Source organism: Crinia signifera, chromosome 5 (genome assembly GCF_055691185.1).
Source record: "Crinia signifera chromosome 5, ASM5569118v1, whole genome shotgun sequence".
Taxonomy (NCBI): Eukaryota; Metazoa; Chordata; class Amphibia; order Anura; family Myobatrachidae; genus Crinia; species Crinia signifera.
Window position 1 is genome coordinate 335,112,454 of NC_139221.1, and position 22,987 is coordinate 335,135,440.

General features: G+C 50.0%; 1 protein-coding gene across 1 annotated transcript in view; it reads right to left on the bottom strand.

The window, feature by feature from the left end:
• The window catches only part of LOC146005669 (flap endonuclease 1-like), a 95,499-nt gene that overhangs the window by 42,064 nt on the left and 30,448 nt on the right, over positions 1 to 22,987 (bottom strand). The window contains exons 3-5 of the mRNA XM_083145083.1: positions 21,882 to 21,984; positions 18,653 to 18,701; positions 10,471 to 10,523 (exon numbers count right to left, since the gene is read on the bottom strand). Of these exons, the coding sequence (XP_083001209.1) occupies positions 10,471 to 10,523; positions 18,653 to 18,701; positions 21,882 to 21,984 (205 nt within the window). The remainder of the gene's footprint in view (positions 1 to 10,470; positions 10,524 to 18,652; positions 18,702 to 21,881; positions 21,985 to 22,987) is intronic.

The window sequence follows — 22,987 nt, forward strand, 5'->3', positions numbered from 1 at the left end:
CTACATATTCTTCTCGACCTTCCCCCCCCCCCCCCTCCCCTCCAAATCCTTCACTCCCTTAGTCTGGGTGATACTGCGCTCTCCTGGCTGTCCTCCTACCTCTCTGATCGCTCCTGCTCTGTCTCTTGTCATGACTCCACCTCCCCTTCATTTCCACTGTCAGTAGGTGCCCCCAAGGCTCTGTTCTTGGTCCTCTTTTCTCTCTCTCTATACGTCATCGCTAGGTGAGCTCATTCCACTTCCAATGTCACCTCTATGCTGATGATAATCAAATCTACCTCTCTCTCCCCTCTTCTAACGGTCTCTCCATTATCTCTTCTTGGATGTCCCAGCACTTTCTTAAGCTAATTATGTCTAATGGTGCCCACACACGCACCGTTGCCGGTGGTGCGATGCTGTACGATGGGGTGCGCGGCACCTCATCGTACAGTACAAAAAGTATGTGCTGCACATACTTTTTGTACTAGCTTTTTCTAGCATAGCATCGCATCGCATGCACATCGTATGCACAAGGCATACGATGCGATGCTATGTGTGCTAGTTAAGCCCACAACGCACGCCGGGATCGGTGCGTGTGTGGGCTCCTTAAGACTGAGATGATCATCTTCCGCCCTCCCACATCACCTCACCTTCCACAATGTCACTTTCTATTGATGGAACTACGATCTCCTCTAGTCACCAAGTACGCTGTCTCTGAGTTACTATTGATTCCTCTCTGTCCTGTAAACCACACATTCAGCATTTCTCACAGCCCTGTCGTGTTCTCTCCAATCTATCCTCAATGCTGCTGCCCGGCTCATCTTCCTCTTCAAACGTACTATGTCCAGAATACAATTCAAGCTCCCTACACTCCCATACAAAGCCATCACCCATTCTTCTCCCACCTACATATCTGACCTTGTCTCTCTTCATACTCCCACCCAGGGCCGCCGACAGGGGGGTGCCAGAGGTACAGCTGTCCTGGGCCCCGGCCTCTGGAGGGGCCCGGGCAGCTGCCCCTAGTGGCACGGCACCCTCCCCCCCCCCGCACAATGCCACCTGGCGCCGGCGGCAGGCACGCACAATACACAGTGCAGCCTGCAGAGCGCCGAGCCTAGGATACAGAGGGGCTCGGCGCTCTGCAGGCTGCACTGTGCAGTGACTGCTCCGTCCGAGTACCGACGCCTGGAGGGAGAAGATGCTGAGCTGCCGCCGCAGGTAAGTAACAGTATTGGCGGGGCGCCGCTCGTGAGGGGGGGGGTGTGTGGGTGCTGCCGGCGTGTGCAGGGGGGGTGGCTTGTGCACAGCGGGGACCTGAGACACTGAGACGTACGTTTCACTTAGGAAGCTTTCTCAGAAAGTGAAACGTACGTCTCGGTGTCTCAGGTCCCCGCTGTGCACAAGCGGGACCCTGCACGCTTCACACATATCTACCTGGCTACTACTGTTCCGACAGCGCGACCTCCCTGACAGCGTGTGCACTTACAGAACGCTGGCACAGCCGACTGAGATACACCGGCGGCTTTGTTCGTTCACCGCCGGCTGAACACACAGTGGATGCCGACCACTGTGTGGACTACCTCCTGGACGGGGCACCCTGCTGCTGACCAATTCCTGCGGTGACCCCGGTGCACACTGCCTGCTTCTCTTATTGTGGAGAGGCATAACGGAGTCCACGGCTGTACCTGCAGACGCTGCGGATATCACAGACAGCGCGCAGCTGTTTATTTCTCATTCCCACACCAAGCCTGTTCATCTACATTTATTGTGGTAACCTACAGACTTTATATCACGGACTTCTACTCATTTTTGCCAAATAATTGCAGCAAGCAATATCAGAGCGTACACACTGGGGGATCTCGTTATCTGACATCCAGACTTCCCAGCGCTACACCCTGGGACCGGTGTCCGTGAGTTGATATTAGCCCTCAGGGCATTATTGTTGCTATTTAAACTTAAATATTACAATTTCCATAGTTGCTATCACAAGGTTACGGTATAATAACTCTCTGCCTATACCATTTGATATAATATCTAAATGCATGGTTTCACCTTAGGCATAAAACTGTGACTTTGTATTATACAGGGGATCTTTCTCCATTTGTTTCATCCTGCCACCCTGCCTATACCATTTGATACTATGTCTAAATATATTGGTTCACTCTAGGCATAAAACTGTGACTCTGTGTTATATAGGGGATTTTTTCTTCATTTGCTCCACCCTGCTACATACGAGGGACTCTTTTCCTTAAATTAAAGCCACTGCACTAAAGATAGTGTCTGTGGGAATCTTTGATATATAGTGTGTGCACCGTCACAGGATCATAGACTAGGACTGTATTATAAAATTATATTTAATCATACACATCTATCTGACTGGGAATTTTACCAGTTTTACTAGCCCTCTTCCCTGGGCTCATTAATAAGTCCTTAGGTAAAGTACAGACTGTGTACCCTTAAAAATCTCTTTCTCCTTTTTTTACCACCTTTGCACGGTAAAGCAGCGATCCAAAAAATATTATCAAAGTGCACTCTACACTTTCTTCCGCAATCCACCACCCAGACATACCGCTCAACCATTGTTCACTACGTCCATGTGCGTACACACTGGGCAGTAGCGTATACCTGGGATTAAAGTGAAATTGCTCTCTTTTCTGGCATCTCCCATAGTCAGGGTTCTCTCATCTTCAGGGGACCCATTACCTGACTCTGCGCTGTCATTGTATAACAGGGCCAGATTGGTCACCCCTGGAGACAGCAGAAACCCCCTCTTCGTCTTGACTCCTGTACCTGTGACGCTCGCAGAGTCCGCTCAACTGTGCAATTGTCCAACCACCACCAGACGCACAGGCAGCAGCCACCCTGCGAGCATTTTCAACTCAGGTACTTTACCACTATTCCTAAATCATTCTCCTATCTTGCAGTTCAATTAGAGTGCGATTAAACATATATGTTTTGACTACTAAAAAGGAATCAACCTGTACTGCCAGACAGTGTGCCAGTTTTTTAGAAATTTATTAGATGTGTGTACATGTTACCAATTCTGGTTAACTGAAGACGTGCCTTGTCTGAAATAATTTTTCACAGGAATATTTTGACACTATAGTTATAGTGAACAGAGGCAATTTAGCCCATTTTTCAGACTCTGATATCATATTTTCACGGTCTTTTCTCAATTTCTCATTATTTTTCATGTTATCTGTATGTCCTTGTCTCATGTTCGTCATTTGATCCATAAATAGGATCATTTTAGTATTAATAAAGTTGATATTTTAGACTAATACGTTCACCCATATAGAAGGTTGTGCCCCACCCGGGAGTTTCTTTACCGATATTCTCACTTGAATATCAACCCGCTTCTAGTTCACCACAGGTGACAGCAATCATACATTAAGAGGGAAGTCCTGGAACAGAGCATTTTGTACCTAATGGAATGGGTCATGTTGGAGGGTATGTAATTATGGCCCCTTATTCTGATCGGTGCGGCCGGATCCGAATATGCGGCCAGGACCGTGCGTGCGAAACCCCTCCTTCCATACGGATCGCCAACTCCGTCCGTACGCGGTAAGAAGCTGGCCGAACGGACCGCACGTGTATTTCTCATGAATACACCACCTCCATCTCAGGGAACCTCCCCCATCATTCGATGGTCGCATACCATCGAATGCAGGACCGAGTGGTCAGGCAGCTCCCGCGAGCTCAGACCACTCGGGCATTTCTCCGTGCAAAAGCAGGGATCTGGGCGGGCAGCTGACATCTGGCGATGTCATATGTCCGCCCCCTACATGTGCGTCACGGCCGCATTACCATACGTACGCCCAGCGTTTGCATGGGAACGCCCATGAAACGCTCTTAAAGAAAGTTCTAGTCTCCACTTTCGGCACCTGGGGAAAGTTCTTAACACGGAGGACCAGATCAAGGAATTCAATTTCTTGACTTTGAAAATTCGAAGTAAATTTAAGGTTAAAACTATTAATATTCAGTTCCAACATGAACTGTTCAAATTCAGCCTTATCACCCTTCCAAATCATTATAATATCATCTATGTAGCGATGAAAAAAATGAATTTTAGATGACCAAGTACCTTTAAACAGATCGTTTTCCCATTCCCCCATGTACAAGTCTTATATATATATATATATATATATATATATATACTTTTTAGGTCACGTATGATGGAATCTGTATCTACCTGAAAAAGCCTTCTATATATACAGTCTCCACGGCACTTTGTTTGATACGCCGTTTTAAAATGTTTTTTATCTGCAATATATTGTTTGTTTAATTTACTCAAACAAATTGCCTTTATTTCTATGTACTATGAACTGTATATCTGTGTATGTTCTTGTATGTAACACATCATGTCGACATATGTCACTTTCATTGTCCAAATCGGCTTACTATGTTACCTTTTGAAAAAAAGATTCTGTGTCTTTAAATGTATCTTTAAAGTTGCACATGTTGCTGAATTGTAGATCAATTATGTTGCCGCACCCCAGTTAAATCTGATTGGTCACTGTGCATTTTTAAGTCCTGTGCTGTCTGTCACTAGCCACGCCCTCTGATGAAGTTTGGATACGAAATGCATTAGGGCAGGGCTAGTGACGACAGCTTTCCTTGCACCCGGCTTCTCCTGCTCTATCCACGTTCGCCTACACGCTGATACGCTGCTTGTCTTGGTGGCTAGCCGGCAGTCTGTTCGAGATCCAGCGGCGCCTTGGAAGGTGGTAGGAGTTATTGCCTGGGAGTTTTATGTCAAACCTTGTGGTAACCAGCCCACAGCGGTTATCCGCCTGGTACGAGTCTTTATTGATCTGTGTACCTGCACTTGTCTGTGTTTTAAAATAAATACGGTTTTACACTATGAGGCGCACCTCTTCTTGTTTTTGAACAGATTACCCCTTTCACTCCCGGAGTCCGGAGTGCTTCTTGGAGGTTGCTGCAGTCTCACCACAGACTTAGTGTTTTCTACAATCAGTGGACTGTCTGATTGGTTACAGCTGGTGGTTGGCTATACACTCATTGAGAGGGAAGCTTGCTTACTAAAGTGAAGCTTGATTACTTAAGTGAGTTGGAAACTGAAGCAGGTGAGTTAGAATACTGAAAAAGGTGAGTTTGAACACAGTCTAAATTTTCATATTCTGTTTTATTGTAATATATTCATCTTCTTTCTATCCTATTGTAACCTGTTGCTCAATGTTGACATTTAATTCATTTTATCTATAATTTTTCCAACATTGTATTTTATTTTACTCATTCACTATTATTTTCTCTTATCTTTGCCACACATTTATTGCACTCTGTTTCCCTCTTCACGCCTGCTCACATTTGCCTCACTTCTGACCTTCTCTGTTCCCTTCATCCTCTCACTTGTTGTTTCATACTTAATTGGATTACTCAATCAACCTGATTTTACCCACTTGTCTCCTCTCTGACAGTAGTTCCTTGCCTGTTACCTTCTCTCTCACTCTGTTTACTACCACATCCTCGCAAATCTACTACAGACGCTGTCTGTCCTCCCAAATCCCTCTGTCTGCTTTCACTAACCTACCCTCTCACCTCTGGTCCTCATGGCTGATAATCTCTCAACTTCACTTTCTCCAACTGCTCCTCACCCCTACCATCCCATACCTATCCTGACCACTCGCCCCCGCACCCCCACCCTCCCAACGACCCCCCCTCGCTTCTGCAATCCCAAAAACCTTATCCACATAAATACACAACCCACCCCCCCTCTTTCCTGTGCACTATGGAACGCCAGATCCATCTGCAACAAACTCCCTGCCATCCATGACCTATTCATCTCTAGAGCATTCCACCTCCTTGCTATCACCGAGACCTGGCTCTCCACCTCTGATTCTGTCTCTCCAGCTGCTCTCTCCCACGGTGGCTTCTCTTTCTCTCACACTCCCAGGCCGGACGGTCGCCAAGGTGGCGGCGTGGGTTTTCTCCTCTCAGCCTCATGCACCCACAGTGTCATTCACCCTGAACCCTCTCTCCTTTTCTCCTCCTTTGAGTCTCACTCTATCCGTCTATACTACCCCTACCACCTCCGTGTTGCTGCAATCTACCGCCCCCCTGGCCCTATCTCCCAATTTCTTGACAACTTCGCCGCCTGGCTCCCACACTTCCTCTCCTCTGACCTGCCATCTGTCATTCTTGGTGACTTTAACATCCCCTTGGATAACCCCGCTGATCCTGGCACCTCCAAACTCCTCTCTCTCTGCTCCTCTCTTGGCCTATCTCAGTGGACTACCTCTCCCACCCACATCCAAGGACACTCCCTCGATCTCGTCTTCTCTCGCTCTTGTTCCCTTACTGACTACACTATCTCGGCTTTTCCTCTTTCTGACCATCACCTCATCTCCTTCTCCCTCACTGCTTCCCCCTCTCCCACCCCCCCTCCCAAGCGCATTGTCTCACGGCATAACGTCAACACACTTGATCTTGCTGCCTTCTCAAACACGCTGTGTCCTCTTCTCGCTCCAATCACCGCCATGTCCTGCCCGAACCTCGCCGCCTCCCTCTATAATGACACCCTATCTTCGGCATTGGACTCTGCCTGCCCTCCATCCTCTATTCCCCTTCGATGCTCCAACCCCCAACCGTGGCACTCGCCTATCACCCGATTCCTTAAAAAGTGCTCTCGCACTGCTGAGCGCTTCTGGAAGAAATCACGCTCCCTCGCGGATTATCTCCATTTCAAATTCATTCTTTCCTCCTTCAGCTCTGCCCTTGCTCTGGCCAAGGAATCCTACTTTAAGTCCCTCATCCTTTCCCAATCATCCAATCCCCGCAGGCTCTTCGCCACCTTCAACTCCTTGCTCTCCCCCCCTCCTCCAGCTCTTCCGTCCTCCATTGTAGCCGCTGATTTTGCTACCTACTTTTCAACCAAAATCTCCTCTCTCAGGACTGCCATCACTGCTGCCATGACCTCACCCTCTCCCTCCTCCCCTCCTACATCCCCACTCCCCTCCTTCCAATCCCTGTCCTCATTTTACCCCACCACTGCTGCTGAAGTCCACTCTATCCTTCAATCCGCTTCTCCCTCCACCTGCCCGCTCGATCCTATCCCCTCCAATATTATCCGTCGTCTCAGTCCGTCAGTCTACTCTTACCTGGCTCACCTCTTTAATCTTTCCCTATCCTCTGGGATCTTCCCTTCCTCCTTCAAACATGCTCTTGTCTCCCCAATTCTCAAAAAAACAAATCTGGACCCCAACTCTCCATCCAACTACAGGCCCATCTCCCTCCTCCCTTTTGCCTCCAAGCTCCTAGAACGTCTGACCTATAATCGTCTCCTAAGCCACCTTACTGCTAACTCCATTCTCGACCCCCTCCAATCCGGGTTCCGCCCTTTACATTCCACTGAAACTGCCCTGACCAAAGTCACTAACGATCTAATATCGGCTAAATCCAAAGGCCTCTTCTCTATCCTCATCCAGCTTGATCTGTCGGCTGCCTTTGACACTGTTGACCACCCTCTCCTGCTCAACACCCTCCGCTCCTTTGGCATCACTGGCACGGTCTTCTCCTGGTTCACCTCATACCTCTCCGATCGCTCCTTCTCCGTCTCCACTCCGAGCTCCTCCTCTCCTACTACCCCGCAGCCAGTCGGTGTTCCCCAAGGGTCTGTCCTTGGCCCTCTCCTCTTCTCTCTCTACACCACCTCTCTGGGCACCCTCATCAGCTCCTATGGTTTTCATTACCACCTTTATGCTGATGATACCCTAATCTATCTCTCTTCCCCCGACCTATCCCCATCACTCCTGTCCAAGGTCTCCGAATGCCTCACGGCCATCTCAGCCTGGATGACCCAACGCTTCCTGAAGCTAAACATGGCTAAAACTGAACTTCTAATCTTCCATCCCCCGAACATCCCATCTTCTCCCACTATCTCCATCAGTATTGGTGAAACCGAGATCACCTCCACCGACCAAACACGCTGCCTCGGTGTTATCATTGACTCCTCCCTCTCTTTCACCCCCCACATTCGTGCTCTCTCACAGTCTTGCCGCTTTCACCTACGCAACATCTCACGCATCAGACCATTCCTCTCCACTGACGCGACCAAAATTCTCATTCACTCTCTTGTCATCTCCCGCCTTGACTACTGCAACATCCTTCTCTCTGGGCTACCTCTCACCCGCCTCGCACCTCTCCAATCCATTCTTAACGCTGCTGCTAGGCTCATCTTCCTCTCCCGCCGCTCTACCTCCGCCTCCCCCCTCTGTCTATCGCTTCACTGGCTCCCCATTCCTTTCCGAGTTCTCTTTAAACTCCTCACCACCACCTACAAGGCTCTCTCCTCCTCCACCGCTCCTTACCTCTCTTCACTGATCTCTATCCACACTCCCTCCCGTCCTCTTCGCTCCATCACTGACCGCCGACTGACCTCTCACCTAATCACCTCCTCCCACTCCCGTGTCCAAGACTTCTCTCGCGCTGCCCCCCTGCACTGGAACAACCTCCCGCCACCCATCAGGATTTCTGATTCCCTTACCTCCTTCAAGCGCTCCCTTAAAACCCACTTTTTTCGACTAGCCTATCCCTCCTCCTAACCTCTTTTGATCCTCCTATCCTGCCTCCATTCCCCTCCGTTCCTACTTATCCTGTTGTTTTTCGTTCGTCCACCCACCTATTTTTAGTATGTTAACTCTTATGAGTAGGGCCCTCCTTCCTCACGTACTCACCCTACCTCTTTACCTCACCTGTGCTCCTGTCCTGTTCTTCCCTTCCTCTACTTCATCTTCAGTCTCCTTGACAATTTTGACACCTACTTCTGAACTGATGCTGATTTTAGTTCTACCAGCTATACCCCTATTTATACTGTATTTTTCAACACACCCTGTACGTTACCTCGTAATTTTTTTGTTTGCTATGTACGGCGCTGCGGACACTTTGCGGCGCCTTATAAATAAACGTACTACTACTACTACTACACTAGCGCAGGTTTACCTATACTTTTGTGCTGTCCCCGGGTGCTGGGAGGAGGGGTGCCCTGCGGCTGCTGAGGGGCTGGGGGGGTACCTGTCAGCCTGAGGTCGGAGGGGGGTGTCTGCAGCTGCTGAGGGGAGGTGGGGGTACCTGTCAGACTGAGGTCGATGTGCGCCGCCGCTGTCCCCGGGTGCTCCCCCCGCAGCCGCAAAGTTCCTGCGGCGAATGTACAGTCAGTGCCGGGGGTCCCTCCTGCGCATGGGAACTAGTACTAGGGACGCAGGGACCGGCTGCCGGGGGGAGTTACAGCAGCAGCGGTGCACATTATCCCTCAGGCTGACCGGTACCCCCACCTCCCCTCAGCAGCTGCAGACACCCCCCTCCTCCCAGCACCCGGGGACAGCGGCGGCGCCGCACATCGACCTCAGTCTGACAGGTACCCCCCCTCCCCTCAGCGGGCGCAGGGACCCCCCCTCCTGCAGCAGCTGGGCACAGCTTTCCCAGCGCTGCACGCTGTGGACCCGCTGCGGGTGCCTGAACCCGCAGCGGGACCATTTATACCAGCATTTATACGGGTCCTATCCGGGTTCTACCCAGGTCAGGACCTGGGTAGAGGACCCGTGTAAATGGACATGGATATACCCGCCGGTGATCTGGGTCTGACCCGCCGCTGACCCGGATTTTTCGGCGGTGTAAAAGGGGTATTATTGTCTTATATTTCACAACTAACACAGTACAAGTTGTGTGTTATATAGAGATCAGTTGTACAGTCACATGACCCTGCTGGGACCTGTCAATCACATACATCAGCAAGGAAATATAACAATGATTTCACCACAGCGCAAAAACACCTCCAGCCCAGGGTGACACCAAAAAAGCTTTCACCATAAGCTTATAGATACAATAGACAGAAAGAATAGGTGCACCCACTGGCGAAAGTAATTGACTTACACAAAAGGATTTGACTGTATTTTATCCTGTTGTAAAGTGATTTTATCTGAAATAACTCAAACAAAAAGAAAAGAAAAGACCATGGTACAATATCGTCATGTTCTGGGATTTGATTTATTTCAGTCAGTCCACTCACATTGATCCACAATACATGCGCATATCACAGGGTCTTTTTAGGGAATGTTCCTCCTGAATTATCTTGTTCCTATAGGACTGGTAGGAAACTCAAATAGTGCAATATTGTCGGGTAAAAAAACTTAACAATTTTATTGGTGCGCTCACATGGTAAAAGATTAAAAAAGCATATCACCCATTCCGGGGTAGCAGGGTCCGGCAGGTGCGTCACAAGCATGATACAGGTATTATCAATGTCCACAACACAAGTGTTCCACGTCCGGACCGGTCGGTGATGACAGAAAGCTTCCTGTCATCACCGACCGGTCTGGATAAAATCACTTCACAACAGGATAAAATACAGTCAAATCCTTTTGTATAAGTCAATTACTTTCGCCAGTGGGTGCACCTATTCTTTCAATCACATACATCAGTACATGGTGGAGAGGTGAGACACGCCAAAGTGCTGGGAAGGTCCCCCGGGCTTACCTGTATAAAGGGGACCCCCAGGTGCATCAGCAACGTCTTCAGATCCTGCTGGTCTGCAAATCAGAGAAGAACCAGTAAGAACCAGACTGGGACCAGTATAACGCGTGAGGCACAAGCTCCATCACCTCTCAGCTGTGCTGGATGCTCACAGGATATACACCACAGCAGCACAGAGCATGTACATCGGATATACACCACAGCAGCACAGAGCATGTACACCGGATATACACCACAGCAGCACAGAGCATGTACATCGGATATACACCACAGCAGCACAGAGCATGTAAACAGGATATACACCACAGCAGCACAGAGCATGTACACAGGATATACACCACAGCACAGAGCATGTACATCGGATATACACCACAGCAGCACAGAGCATGTACACAGGATATACACCACAGCACAGAGCATGTACATCGGATATACACCACAGCAGCACAGAGCATGTACACAGGATATACACCACAGCAGCACAGAGCATGTACACAGGATATACACCACAGCAGCACAGAGCATGTAAACAGGATATACACCACAGCAGCACAGAGCATGTACACAGGATATACACCACAGCACAGAGCATGTACATCGGATATACACCACAGCAGCACAGAGCATGTACACAGGATATACACCACAGCACAGAGCATGTACATCGGATATACACCACAGCAGCACAGAGCATGTACACAGGATATACACCACAGCAGCACAGAGCATGTACACAGGATATACACCACAGCACAGAGCATGTACACAGGATATACACCACAGCACAGAGCATGTACATCGGATATACACCACAACAGCACAGAGCATGTACACAGGATATACACCACAGCACAGAGCATGTACATCAGATATACACCACAGCAGCACAGAGCATGTACACAGGATATACACCACAGCACAGAGCATTTACATCGGATATACACCACAACAGCACAGAGCATGTACACAGGATATACACCACAGCACAGAGCATGTACATCGGATATACACCACAACAGCACAGAGCATGTACACAGGATATACACCACAGCACAGAGCATGTACATCGGATATACACCACAACAGCACAGAGCATGTACACAGGATATACACCACAGCACAGAGCATGTACATCGGATATACACATCAACAGCACAGAGCATGTACACCGGATATACACTACAGCAGCACAGAGCATGTACACAGGATATACACCACAGCACAGAGCATGTACATCGGATATACACCACAACAGCACAGAGCATGTACACAGGATATACACCACAGCACAGAGCATGTACATCGGATATACACCACAACAGCACAGAGCATGTACACAGGATATACACCACAGCACAGAGCATGTACATCGGATATACACCACAGCAGCACAGAGCATGTACACAGGATATACACCACAGCACAGAGCATTTACATCGGATATACACCACAACAGCACAGAGCATGTACACAGGATATACACCACAGCACAGAGCATGTACATCGGATATACACCACAACAGCACAGAGCATGTACACAGGATATACACCACAGCACAGAGCATGTACATCGGATATACACCTCAACAGCACAGAGCATGTACACCGGATATACACCACAGCAGCACAGAGCATGTACACAGGATATACACCACAGCACAGAGCATTTACATCGGATATACACCACAACAGCACAGAGCATGTACACAGGATATACACCACAGCACAGAGCATGTACATCGGATATACACCACAGCAGCACAGAGCATGTACACGGGATATACACCACAGCACAGAGCATTTACATCGGATATACACCACAGCAGCACAGAGCATGTACACAGGATATACACCACAGCACAGAGCATTTACATCGGATATACACCACAGCAGCACAGAGCATGTACACAGGATATACACCACAGCACAGAGCATTTACATCGGATATACACCACAGCAGCACAGAGCATGTACACCGGATATACACCACAGCAACACAGAGCATGTACACAGGATATACACCAGAGCATGTACACAGGATATATATATATATATATATATATATATATATATATATATATATACATACACAACAGCACAGAGCATGTGCACAGGATATACACCACAGCAGCACAGAGCATGTACACAGGATATACACCAGAGCATGTACACAGGATATATATATATATATATATATATATATATATATATACCACAGCACAGAGCATGTACACAGGATATACACCACAGCAGCACAGAGCATGTACACAGGATATACACCATAGCAGCACAGAGCATGTACACAGGAGATACACCACAGCACAGAGCATTTACATTGGATATACACCACAGCAGCACAGAGCATGTACACAGGATATACACTACAGCAGCACAGAGCATGTACACAGGATATACACCACAGCAGCACAGAGCAAGTACATCGGATATACACCACAGCAGCACAGAGCATATACACCGGATATACACCACAGCAACACAGAGCATGTACACAGGATATACACCAGAGCATGTACACAGGAGATATATATATATATATATATACCACAGCAGCACGGAGCATGTACACAGGATATACACCACAGCAGCACAGAGCATGTACACAGGATATACACCACAGCAGCACGGAGCATGTACATCGGATATACACCACAGCAGCAGAGAGCATGTACATCGGATATACACCACAGCACAGAGCATGTACACCGGATATACACCACAGCAACACAGAGCATGTACATCGGATATACACCACAGCAGCACAGAGCATGTACACAGGATATACACTACAGCAGCACAGATCATGTACACAGGATATACACCACAGCAGCACAGAGCATGTACATCGGATATACACCACAGCAGCACAGAGCATGTACACAGGATATACACCAGAGCATGTACACAGGATATATATATATACCACAGCACAGAGCATGTACACAGGATATACACCACAGCAGCACAGAGCATGTACACAGGATATACACCACAGCAGCACAGAGCATGTACACAGGATATATATATATATATATATATATACATACACAACAGCACAGAGCATGTGCACAGGATATACACCACAGCAGCACAGAGCATGTACACAGGATATACACCAGAGCATGTACACAGGATATATATATATATATATATATATATATATATATATATATATATATATATACCACAGCACAGAGCATGTACACAGGATATACACCACAGCAGCACAGAGCATGTACACAGGATATACACCATAGCAGCACAGAGCATGTACACAGGAGATACACCACAGCACAGAGCATTTACATTGGATATACACCACAGCAGCACAGAGCATGTACACAGGATATACACTACAGCAGCACAGAGCATGTACACAGGATATACACCACAGCAGCACAGAGCAAGTACATCGGATATACACCACAGCAGCACAGAGCATATACACCGGATATACACCACAGCAACACAGAGCATGTACACAGGATATACACCAGAGCATGTACACAGGAGATATATATATATATATATATATATATATATATATATATATATATATATATATATTATATACCACAGCAGCACGGAGCATGTACACAGGATATACACCACAGCAGCACAGAGCATGTACACAGGATATACACCACAGCAGCACGGAGCATGTACATCGGATATACACCACAGCAGCAGAGAGCATGTACATCGGATATACACCACAGCACAGAGCATGTACACCGGATATACACCACAGCAACACAGAGCATGTACATCGGATATACACCACAGCAGCACAGAGCATGTACACAGGATATACACTACAGCAGCACAGATCATGTACACAGGATATACACCACAGCAGCACAGAGCATGTACATCGGATATACACCACAGCAGCACAGAGCATGTACACAGGATATACACCAGAGCATGTACACAGGATATATATATATACCACAGCACAGAGCATGTACACAGGATATACACCACAGCAGCACAGAGCATGTACACAGGATATACACCACAGCAGCACAGAGCATGTACACAGGATATACACCACAGCAGCACAGAGCATGTACACAGGATATACACCACAGCAGCACAGAGCATGTACACAGGATATACACCACAGCAGCACAGAGCATGTACACAGGATATACACCACAGCAGCACAGAGCATGTACACAGGATATACACCACAGCAGCACAGAGCATGTACACAGGATATACACCACAGCAGCACAGAGCATGTACACAGGATATACACCACAGCAGCACAGAGCATGTACACAGGATATACACCACAGCAGCACAGAGCATGTACACAGGATATACACCACAGCAGCACAGAGCATGTACACAGGATATACACCACAGCAGCACAGAGCATGTACACAGGATATACACCACAGCAGCACAGAGCATGTACACAGGATATTAGAGATGTGCAGACTCTGATTCCAGAGATCCGAGCCCCCACGGACGTCATCATTCCGAGCCTGGTTCCAAGCAGCGCTCGGAGATTCCCGCCTGACTCGGGTCCGTCCGTGTGGGCAGAACGTCATATTTTTTTACTCGCTGGTGCTGTCTCTCAGTGCTGCTGTGTAGTCTAACTGTGTACTTGTAGTACTACTGTCTCCTCTGTGCGGTCTACCTCTGGTGTGCTGCTGTGCTGTAATTATTTTATCCGCTGGGGCTGTCTCTCAGTGCTGCTGTGTAGTCTAACTGTGTACTTGTAGTACTACTGTCTCCTCTGCGCGGTCTACCTCTGGTGTGCTGTGCTGTCATTATTTTATCCGCTGGGGCTGTCTCTCAGTGCTGCTGTGTAGTCTAACTGTGTACTTGTAGTACTACTGTCTCCTCTGTGCGGTCTACCTCTGGTGTGCTGTCATTATTTTATTCGCTGGGGCTGTCTCCCTCAGTGCTGCTGTGTACTCTGTTCTCCTCTCTGTTTAGGGTGGGCTCTCCCTAGCAAGGAGGACAGTCTAACTGTGTACTTGTAGTACTACTGTCTCCTCCGGAAGGGGGGCACACGCTGGAGATGTGGATTGCCTAGAAGGTTAGCCAAAATCTCCCTATTTTTCTCCTGCTTAGTCAGTATTGTCTAGCATAGATTGCTTAGCATACACTATCATTACTTAGTCAAAATCACTTAGTCAAAATCTCTCTCAAAATTGCTTAGTATTTGTCCATTAGCCCAAATCTCCCCGTGTGTACTCCCCTTAAGGACTGAGTCCCAGCAGGTTCCTGAGAGGAAGCTGCCACAGGGGGCTGCGCCTGCGCATTTCTACACTGTCGGCATAACCCCTCCACAAGCTGGGGACGCCCGCCTTGCAACGTGTGCAGGACACCAATATAAGGGCTCCTGTGTGACTACCGCGGCCCTCTGACATTGTACAAGAGGCAGCTACACTGGTACAGGTAACACACTATACGTCTGACAGGCAGTGATGGTGTTACACAGTATATGAGACACAGCACAAATACAATGCAAATAATAAAGTGGCACTGAGCTCCGCAAAGCACTATGGCCGGCAGGAGCATAAATTGCTGTAACCTGTGCTCCAGTAGGAGAGGTACAGGGGGGGATTTGCCCAACTGGCCTGGCTGTGAAGAGGTGGACCCCGGACTGGCTGAGTGCTCTCCGTGTCCCTCTATCACTATGCAGCAGGCAGGATCAGGGGAGGAGACTCACGTGGGTATATTCCTTCCGCCTGTCCCCGGGGGAGGGGCTGTGTGAGGGGAGCCCACTCCCCCTACTAGCAAATGGCCACCGGGATTAATGACTCATGCGGCGCCGGTAAAATGGCGGGGATCAGGCGTGCGCCTGGGTGACCCCGCATACCGCCACTGCCCATACACATTTGACACCCTGGTAGTCCAGCGGGATGGAAGGCGGACTAGTCCGGTCGCTTGCTAGCACAGCCCGGTGCCCCCCCCCGGGCTGTAACAGCCGCTAACCGCATGCACACGTGCGCGCTCCCAGCTGGGAGCACGTTACCTTATTCATAAGTCCCGGTGACTGGTCGCGGCTGCCACAGTCACACACCCATGTGTGCGGCTGCTGGGCCCGGGTGATGGGGCGGCGGCGCCGGTGTCTGAAAGACCCCCCACCCGTGCTGCTACCCTGTCACTGACACACAGTGCATGAGGCAGCCCCTCTCTATAGTGCGTGGTGGCTCCTGCCAGCACAACTAACACTGAGTAGCTGGCCTAGGAGGCGGAGTAGAGGGGAGGAGCCTGGCCTGGAGGCAGAGTAGAGGAGGGGAGGAGCCTGGCGGACCTCGGAAAAGCCACAGAAGTTTAACCTTTCTGGTGCTGGAATTGGTCGCTTTCCGCTATCTACCCGCTGTTAGCCCTGTGGCCCCTGACGTCTCCCAAAGAATAAATATACTACAGCATGCACAGAGACTGTACATAGGATATACACCACGGCACACAGCATGGACATGGGATATACCCCACAGCACACAGCCTGTACGCGGGTTATACACCACAGCACACAGCATGTACACGGGATATACACCACAGCACAGAGGGTATACACCACAGAGGCAAAGAGCATGTACATGGGATATACACCACAGCAGCATACAGCATGTACGCAGGATATACACCACAGCACACAGCATGTGCACAATATATACACCACAGCATGTACACAAGATATACACCACAGTATGCACACAGCATTGAAATGGGATATACCCCACAGGGGCAAAGAGCATGTACATGGTATATACACCACAGCATCATACAGCATGTATGCGGGATATACACCACAGCACACAGCATGTACACAGGATATACACCACAGCATGTACACAGGATATACACCACAGTACAGAGCATGTACACGAGATATACACCACAGTATGCACACAGCATGGACATGGGATATACCCCACAGCACACAGCCTGTAAGCGGGTTATACACCACAGCACACAGCATGTACACGGGATATACACCACAGCATGTACACAGCATGGACATGGGATATACCCCACAGCATGTACACAGGATATACACCACAGCATGTACACGGGATATACACCACAGCATGTACACAGCATGGACATGGGATATACCTCACAGCATGTACACAGGATATACACCACAGCATGTACACAGCATGGACATGGGATATACACCACAGCATGGACATGGGATATACACCACAGCATGTACACGGGATATACACCACAGCATGTACACAGCATGGACATGGGATATACCCCACAGCATGTACACAGGATATACACCACAGCATGTACACAGCATGGGCATGGGATATACACCACAGCATGTACACGGGATATACACCACAGCATGTACACGGGATATACACGGGATATACCCCACAGCATGTACACGGGATATACCCCACAGCATGTACACGGGATATACCCCACAGCATGTACACGGGATATACCCCACAGTATGTACACGGGATATACCCCACAGCATGTACACAGCATGGACATGGGATATACCCCACAGCATGTACACAGCATGCACACAGGATATACACCACAGCATGGACATGGGATATACACCACAGCATGTACACGGGATATACACCACAGTACACGGGATATACCCCACAGCATGTACACGGGATATACACCACAGCATGTACACGGGATATACACCACAGTACACGGGATATACCCCACAGCATGTACACGGGATATACACCACAGTACACAGGATATACCCCACAGCATGGACATGGGATATACACCACAGCATGTACACGGGATATACACCACAGTACACGGAATATACCCCACAGCATGTACACAGCATGGACATGGGATATACCCCACAGCATGTACACAGCATGCACACAGGATATACACCACAGCATGTACACAGGATATACCCCACAGCATGTACACAGGATATACCCCACAGCATGTACACGGGATATACCCCACAGCATGTACACGGGATATACACCACAGCATGTACACGGGATATACCCCACAGCATGTATACGGGATATACCCCACAGTACACGGTATATACCCCACAGCATGTACACGGGATATACCCCACAGTACACGGGATATACCCCACAGCATGTACACGGGATATACCCCACAGTACATGGGACACACCTTGCACAGCCTCAGGTATGTACACAGTTATATATCTATATCTCACCTGGGGCTCTTATGGCTCTTCTGTCCTGGACGTTTCCCCCTTTAGAGAGCTGAGAGACACAGACACCGGTCACCACAAACTGCACATATAACAACAACATGTCCCCAAATCTCTGCTGCCAGGATGCCAGAGTGTTACTACGTGTGCCCAGCTGGCATCTCTACCCATATCTCTGCTGCCCAGGCCAGTAAGTGATCCTACGTGTGCCCAGCTGGCATCTCTACCCATATCTCTGCTGCCCAGGCCAGTAAGTGATCCTACGTGTGCCCAGCTGGCACCTCTACCCATATCTCTGCTGCCCAGGCCAGTGAGTGATCCTACGTGTGCCCAGCTGGCATCTCTGACCATATCTCTGCTGCCAGGCCAGTGAGTGATCCTACGTGTGCCCAGCTGGCATCTCTACCCATATCTCTGCTGCCTAGGCCAGTGAGTGATCCTACGTGTGCCCAGCTGGCATCTCTGACCATATCTCTGCCGCCCAGGCCAGTGAGTGCTCCTATGTGTGCCATGCTGGCATCTCTACCCATATCTCTGCCACCCAGGCCGGTGAGTGATCCTACATGTGCCCAGCTGGCATCTCTACCCATATCTCTGCTACCCAGGCCAGTGAGTGTTCCTACGTGTGCCCAGTTGGCATCTCTATGTATATCTCTGCCACCCAGGCCAGTGAGTGTTCCTACGTGTGCCCAGTTGGCATCTCTACCCATATCTCTTCCACCCAGGCCGCTGAGTGATCCTACGTGTGCCCAGCTGGCATCTCTACCCATATCTCTGCCACCCAGGCCAGTGAGTGATCCTACGTGTGCCCAGCTGGCATCTCTACCCATATCTCTGCTGCCAGGCCTCTGAGTGATCCTACGTGTGCCCAGCTGGCATCTCTGCCCATATCCCTGCCGCCCAGGCCGGTGTGTGATCCTACGTGTACCCAGCTGGCATCTCTACCCATATCTCTGTCACCCAGGCCGGTGAGTGATCCTACGTGTGCCCAGCTGGCATCTCTACCCATATCTCTGCCGCCCAGGCCGGTGTGTGATCCTACGTGTACCCAGCTGGCATCTCTACCCATATCTCTGTCACCCAGGCCTCTGAGTGATCCTACGTGTGCCCAGCTGGCATCACTACCCATATCTCTGCCGCCCAGGCCTCTGAGTGATCCTACGTGTGCCCAGCTGGCATCACTACCCATATCTCTGCCGCCCAGGCCTGTGAGTGATCCTACGTGTGCCCAGCTGGCATCTCTACCCATATCTCTGCCGCCCAGGCCTGTGAGTGATCCTATGTGTGCCCAGCTGGCATCACTACCCATATCTCTGCCGCCCAGGCCGCTGAGTGATCCTACGTGTGCCCAGCTGGCATCTCTGCCCATATCCCGGCCGCCCAGGCCGCTGAGTGATCCTACGTGTGCCCAGCTGGCATCTCTACCCATATCTCTGCTGCCAGGCCAGTGAGTGATCCTACGTGTGCCCAGCTGGCATCTCTACCCATATCTCTGCTGCCAGGCCTCTGAGTGATCCTTCGTGTGCCCAGCTGGCATCTCTACCCATATCTCTTCCGCCCAGGCCAGTGAGTGATCCTACGTGTGCCCAGCTGGCATCTCTACCCATATCTCTGCTGCCAGGCCTCTGAGTGATCCTACATGTGCCATGCTGGCATCTCTACCCAAATCTCTGCTGCCCAGGCCAGTGAGTGATCCTGTGTGTGCCCAGCTGGCATCACTACCCATATCTCTGCCACCCAGGGCGCTGAGTGATCCTACGTGTGCCCAGCTGGCACCTCTACCCATATCTCTGCTGCAAGGCCTCTGAGTGATCCTACGTGTGCCCAGCTGGCATCTCTACCCATATCTCTGCTCCCCAGGCCAGTGAGTGTTACTACGTGTGCCCAGCTGGCATCACTACCCATATCTCTGCCGCCCAGGCCTCTGAGTGATCCTACGTGTGCCCAGCTGGCATCTCTACCCATATCTCTGCTCCCCAGGCCAGTGAGTGTTACTACGTGTGCCCAGCTGGCATCTCTACCCATATCTCTGCCACCCAGGCCAGTGAGTGATCCTACGTGTGCCCAGCTGGCATCTCTACCCATATCTCTGCCACCCAGGCCAGTGAGTGATCCTACGTGTGCCATGCTGGCATCTCTACCCATATCTCTGCCGCCCAGGCCTCTGAGTGATCCTACGTGTGCCCAGCTGGCATCTCTACCCATATCTCTGCTGCCCAGGCCAGTGAGTGATCCTACGTGTGCCCAGCTGGCATCTCTACCCATATCTCTGCCACCCAGGCCAGTGAGTGATCCTACGTGTGCCCAGCTGGCATCTCTACCCATATCTCTGCCACCCAGGCCGGTGAGTGATCCTACATGTGCCATGCTGGCATCTCTACCCATATCTCTGCCACCCAGGACGGTGAGTGATCCTACATGTGCCATGCTGGCATCACTACCCATATCTCTGCCACCCAGGCCGGTGAGTGATCCTACGTGTGCCCAGCTGGCATCACTACCCATATCTCTGCCGCCCAGGCCGCTGAGTGATCCTACATGTGCCCAGCTGGCATCTCTACCCATATCTCTGCTGCCAGGCCTCTGAGTGATCCTACGTGTGCCCAGCTGGCATCTTAACCCATATCTCTTCCACCCAGGCCGGTGAGTGATCCTACGTGTGCCCAGCTGGCATCACTACCCATATCTCTGCCACCCAGGCCGCTGAGTGATCCTACGTGTGCCCAGCTGGCATCTCTACCCATATCTCTGCCGCCCAGGCCTGTGAGTGATCCTACATGTGCCCAGCTGGCATCTCTACCCATATCTCTGCCACCCAGGCCAGTGAGTGATCCTACGTGTGCCATGCTGGCATCTCTACCCATATCTCTGCCACCCAGGCCAGTGAGTGATCCTACGTGTGCCCAGCTGGCATCTCTACCCATATCTCTGCCGCCCAGGCCTGTGAGTGATCCTACGTGTGCCCAGCTGGCATCTCTACCCATATCTCTGCCACCCAGGCCAGTGAGTGATCCTACGTGTGCCCCGCTGGCATCACTACCCATATCTCTGCCGCCCAGGCCTGTGAGTGATCCTACGTGTGCCCAGCTGGCATCTCTATCTCTGCCGCCCAGGCCAGTGAATGATCCTACGTGTGCCCAGCCGTCTCGGGCATTACACCATGGCAGCACAGCAGCTCCCCTATAGAGTCAGTTGGGATTATCTCAGCGTCTATGGGAGGTCACATACTTACTCTCACGCACTTCTGCGCCGGTGGGATCCCATCAAACACGTAGAGCGGTTTGATTCCGTTCATAAGCATGGAGATGGTGCGGTCAAAAAAGCCCTGGAGGACACTGAAGAGAGGACACATAGATCATAGCGTTGTAGTAGTAGTAGTACGTTTATTTATAAGGCGCCACAAAGTGTCCGCAGCGCCGTACATAGCAAACAAAAAAACAATTTACCAGGTAACGTACAGGGTGTGCTGATAAAAATAGGATTTTGGGTACCTACCGGTAAATCCTTTTCTCGTAGTCCATATGGGATACTGGGCTTCACTACTATGGGGATTGAGACCTCCGCAGGAGAGACAGGCACATAAAAGAACTTTCAGTGTGGGTGCACTGGCTCCTCCCCTCAATCTCCCTCCACTAGTCAGTTAATGCAAAAACTGTGCCGAAGGAGAGCATGTGAGGAGTATGTGATAATGTATTGTGGTGAGATTCATCCAGCACACCCAAACGAACAAAAAACATATAAAAGAGGTGAATCCTAACAACTTAAGAGGACACCTGTAACTAGAACAAATCTATAGTCATATTTATCCTATAGAAAACAAGGCAATAAGCCTAACAATGAAGTAGGATCTTGACAGCAGAAAAAGCCGCACTGAGGCGGGCTCCCAGTATCCCATATGGACTACGAGAAAAGGATTTACCGGTAGGTACCCAAAATCCTATTTTCTCTACCGTCCAATGGGATACTGGGCTTCACTACTATGGGGAGGTCCCAAAGCTACCAGAACGGGTGGGAACGTGCGGATTCTGCTGTAGAACCGCATTCCCGAACTGGGAATCCTCCCTGGCCAGGGTGTCAAACTTGTAGAACTTCACAAATGTGTGTTGCCCTGACCAAGTTGCGGCCCTGCAGAGCTGCATTGCCGACACCCCTCGAGCAGCCGCCCAAGAGGTACCTACAGACCTGGTTGAATGAGCCTTTACTGAAAAAGGAAGCGACAAACCAGCTGATGCATAAGCCTGCTGGATAGTACATCTTATCCACCTGGCAATGGTACGCGTTGAAGCAGGTAAACCCTTCTTCTGCGCATCATAAAGCACAAACAGGCTGTCCGTCTTA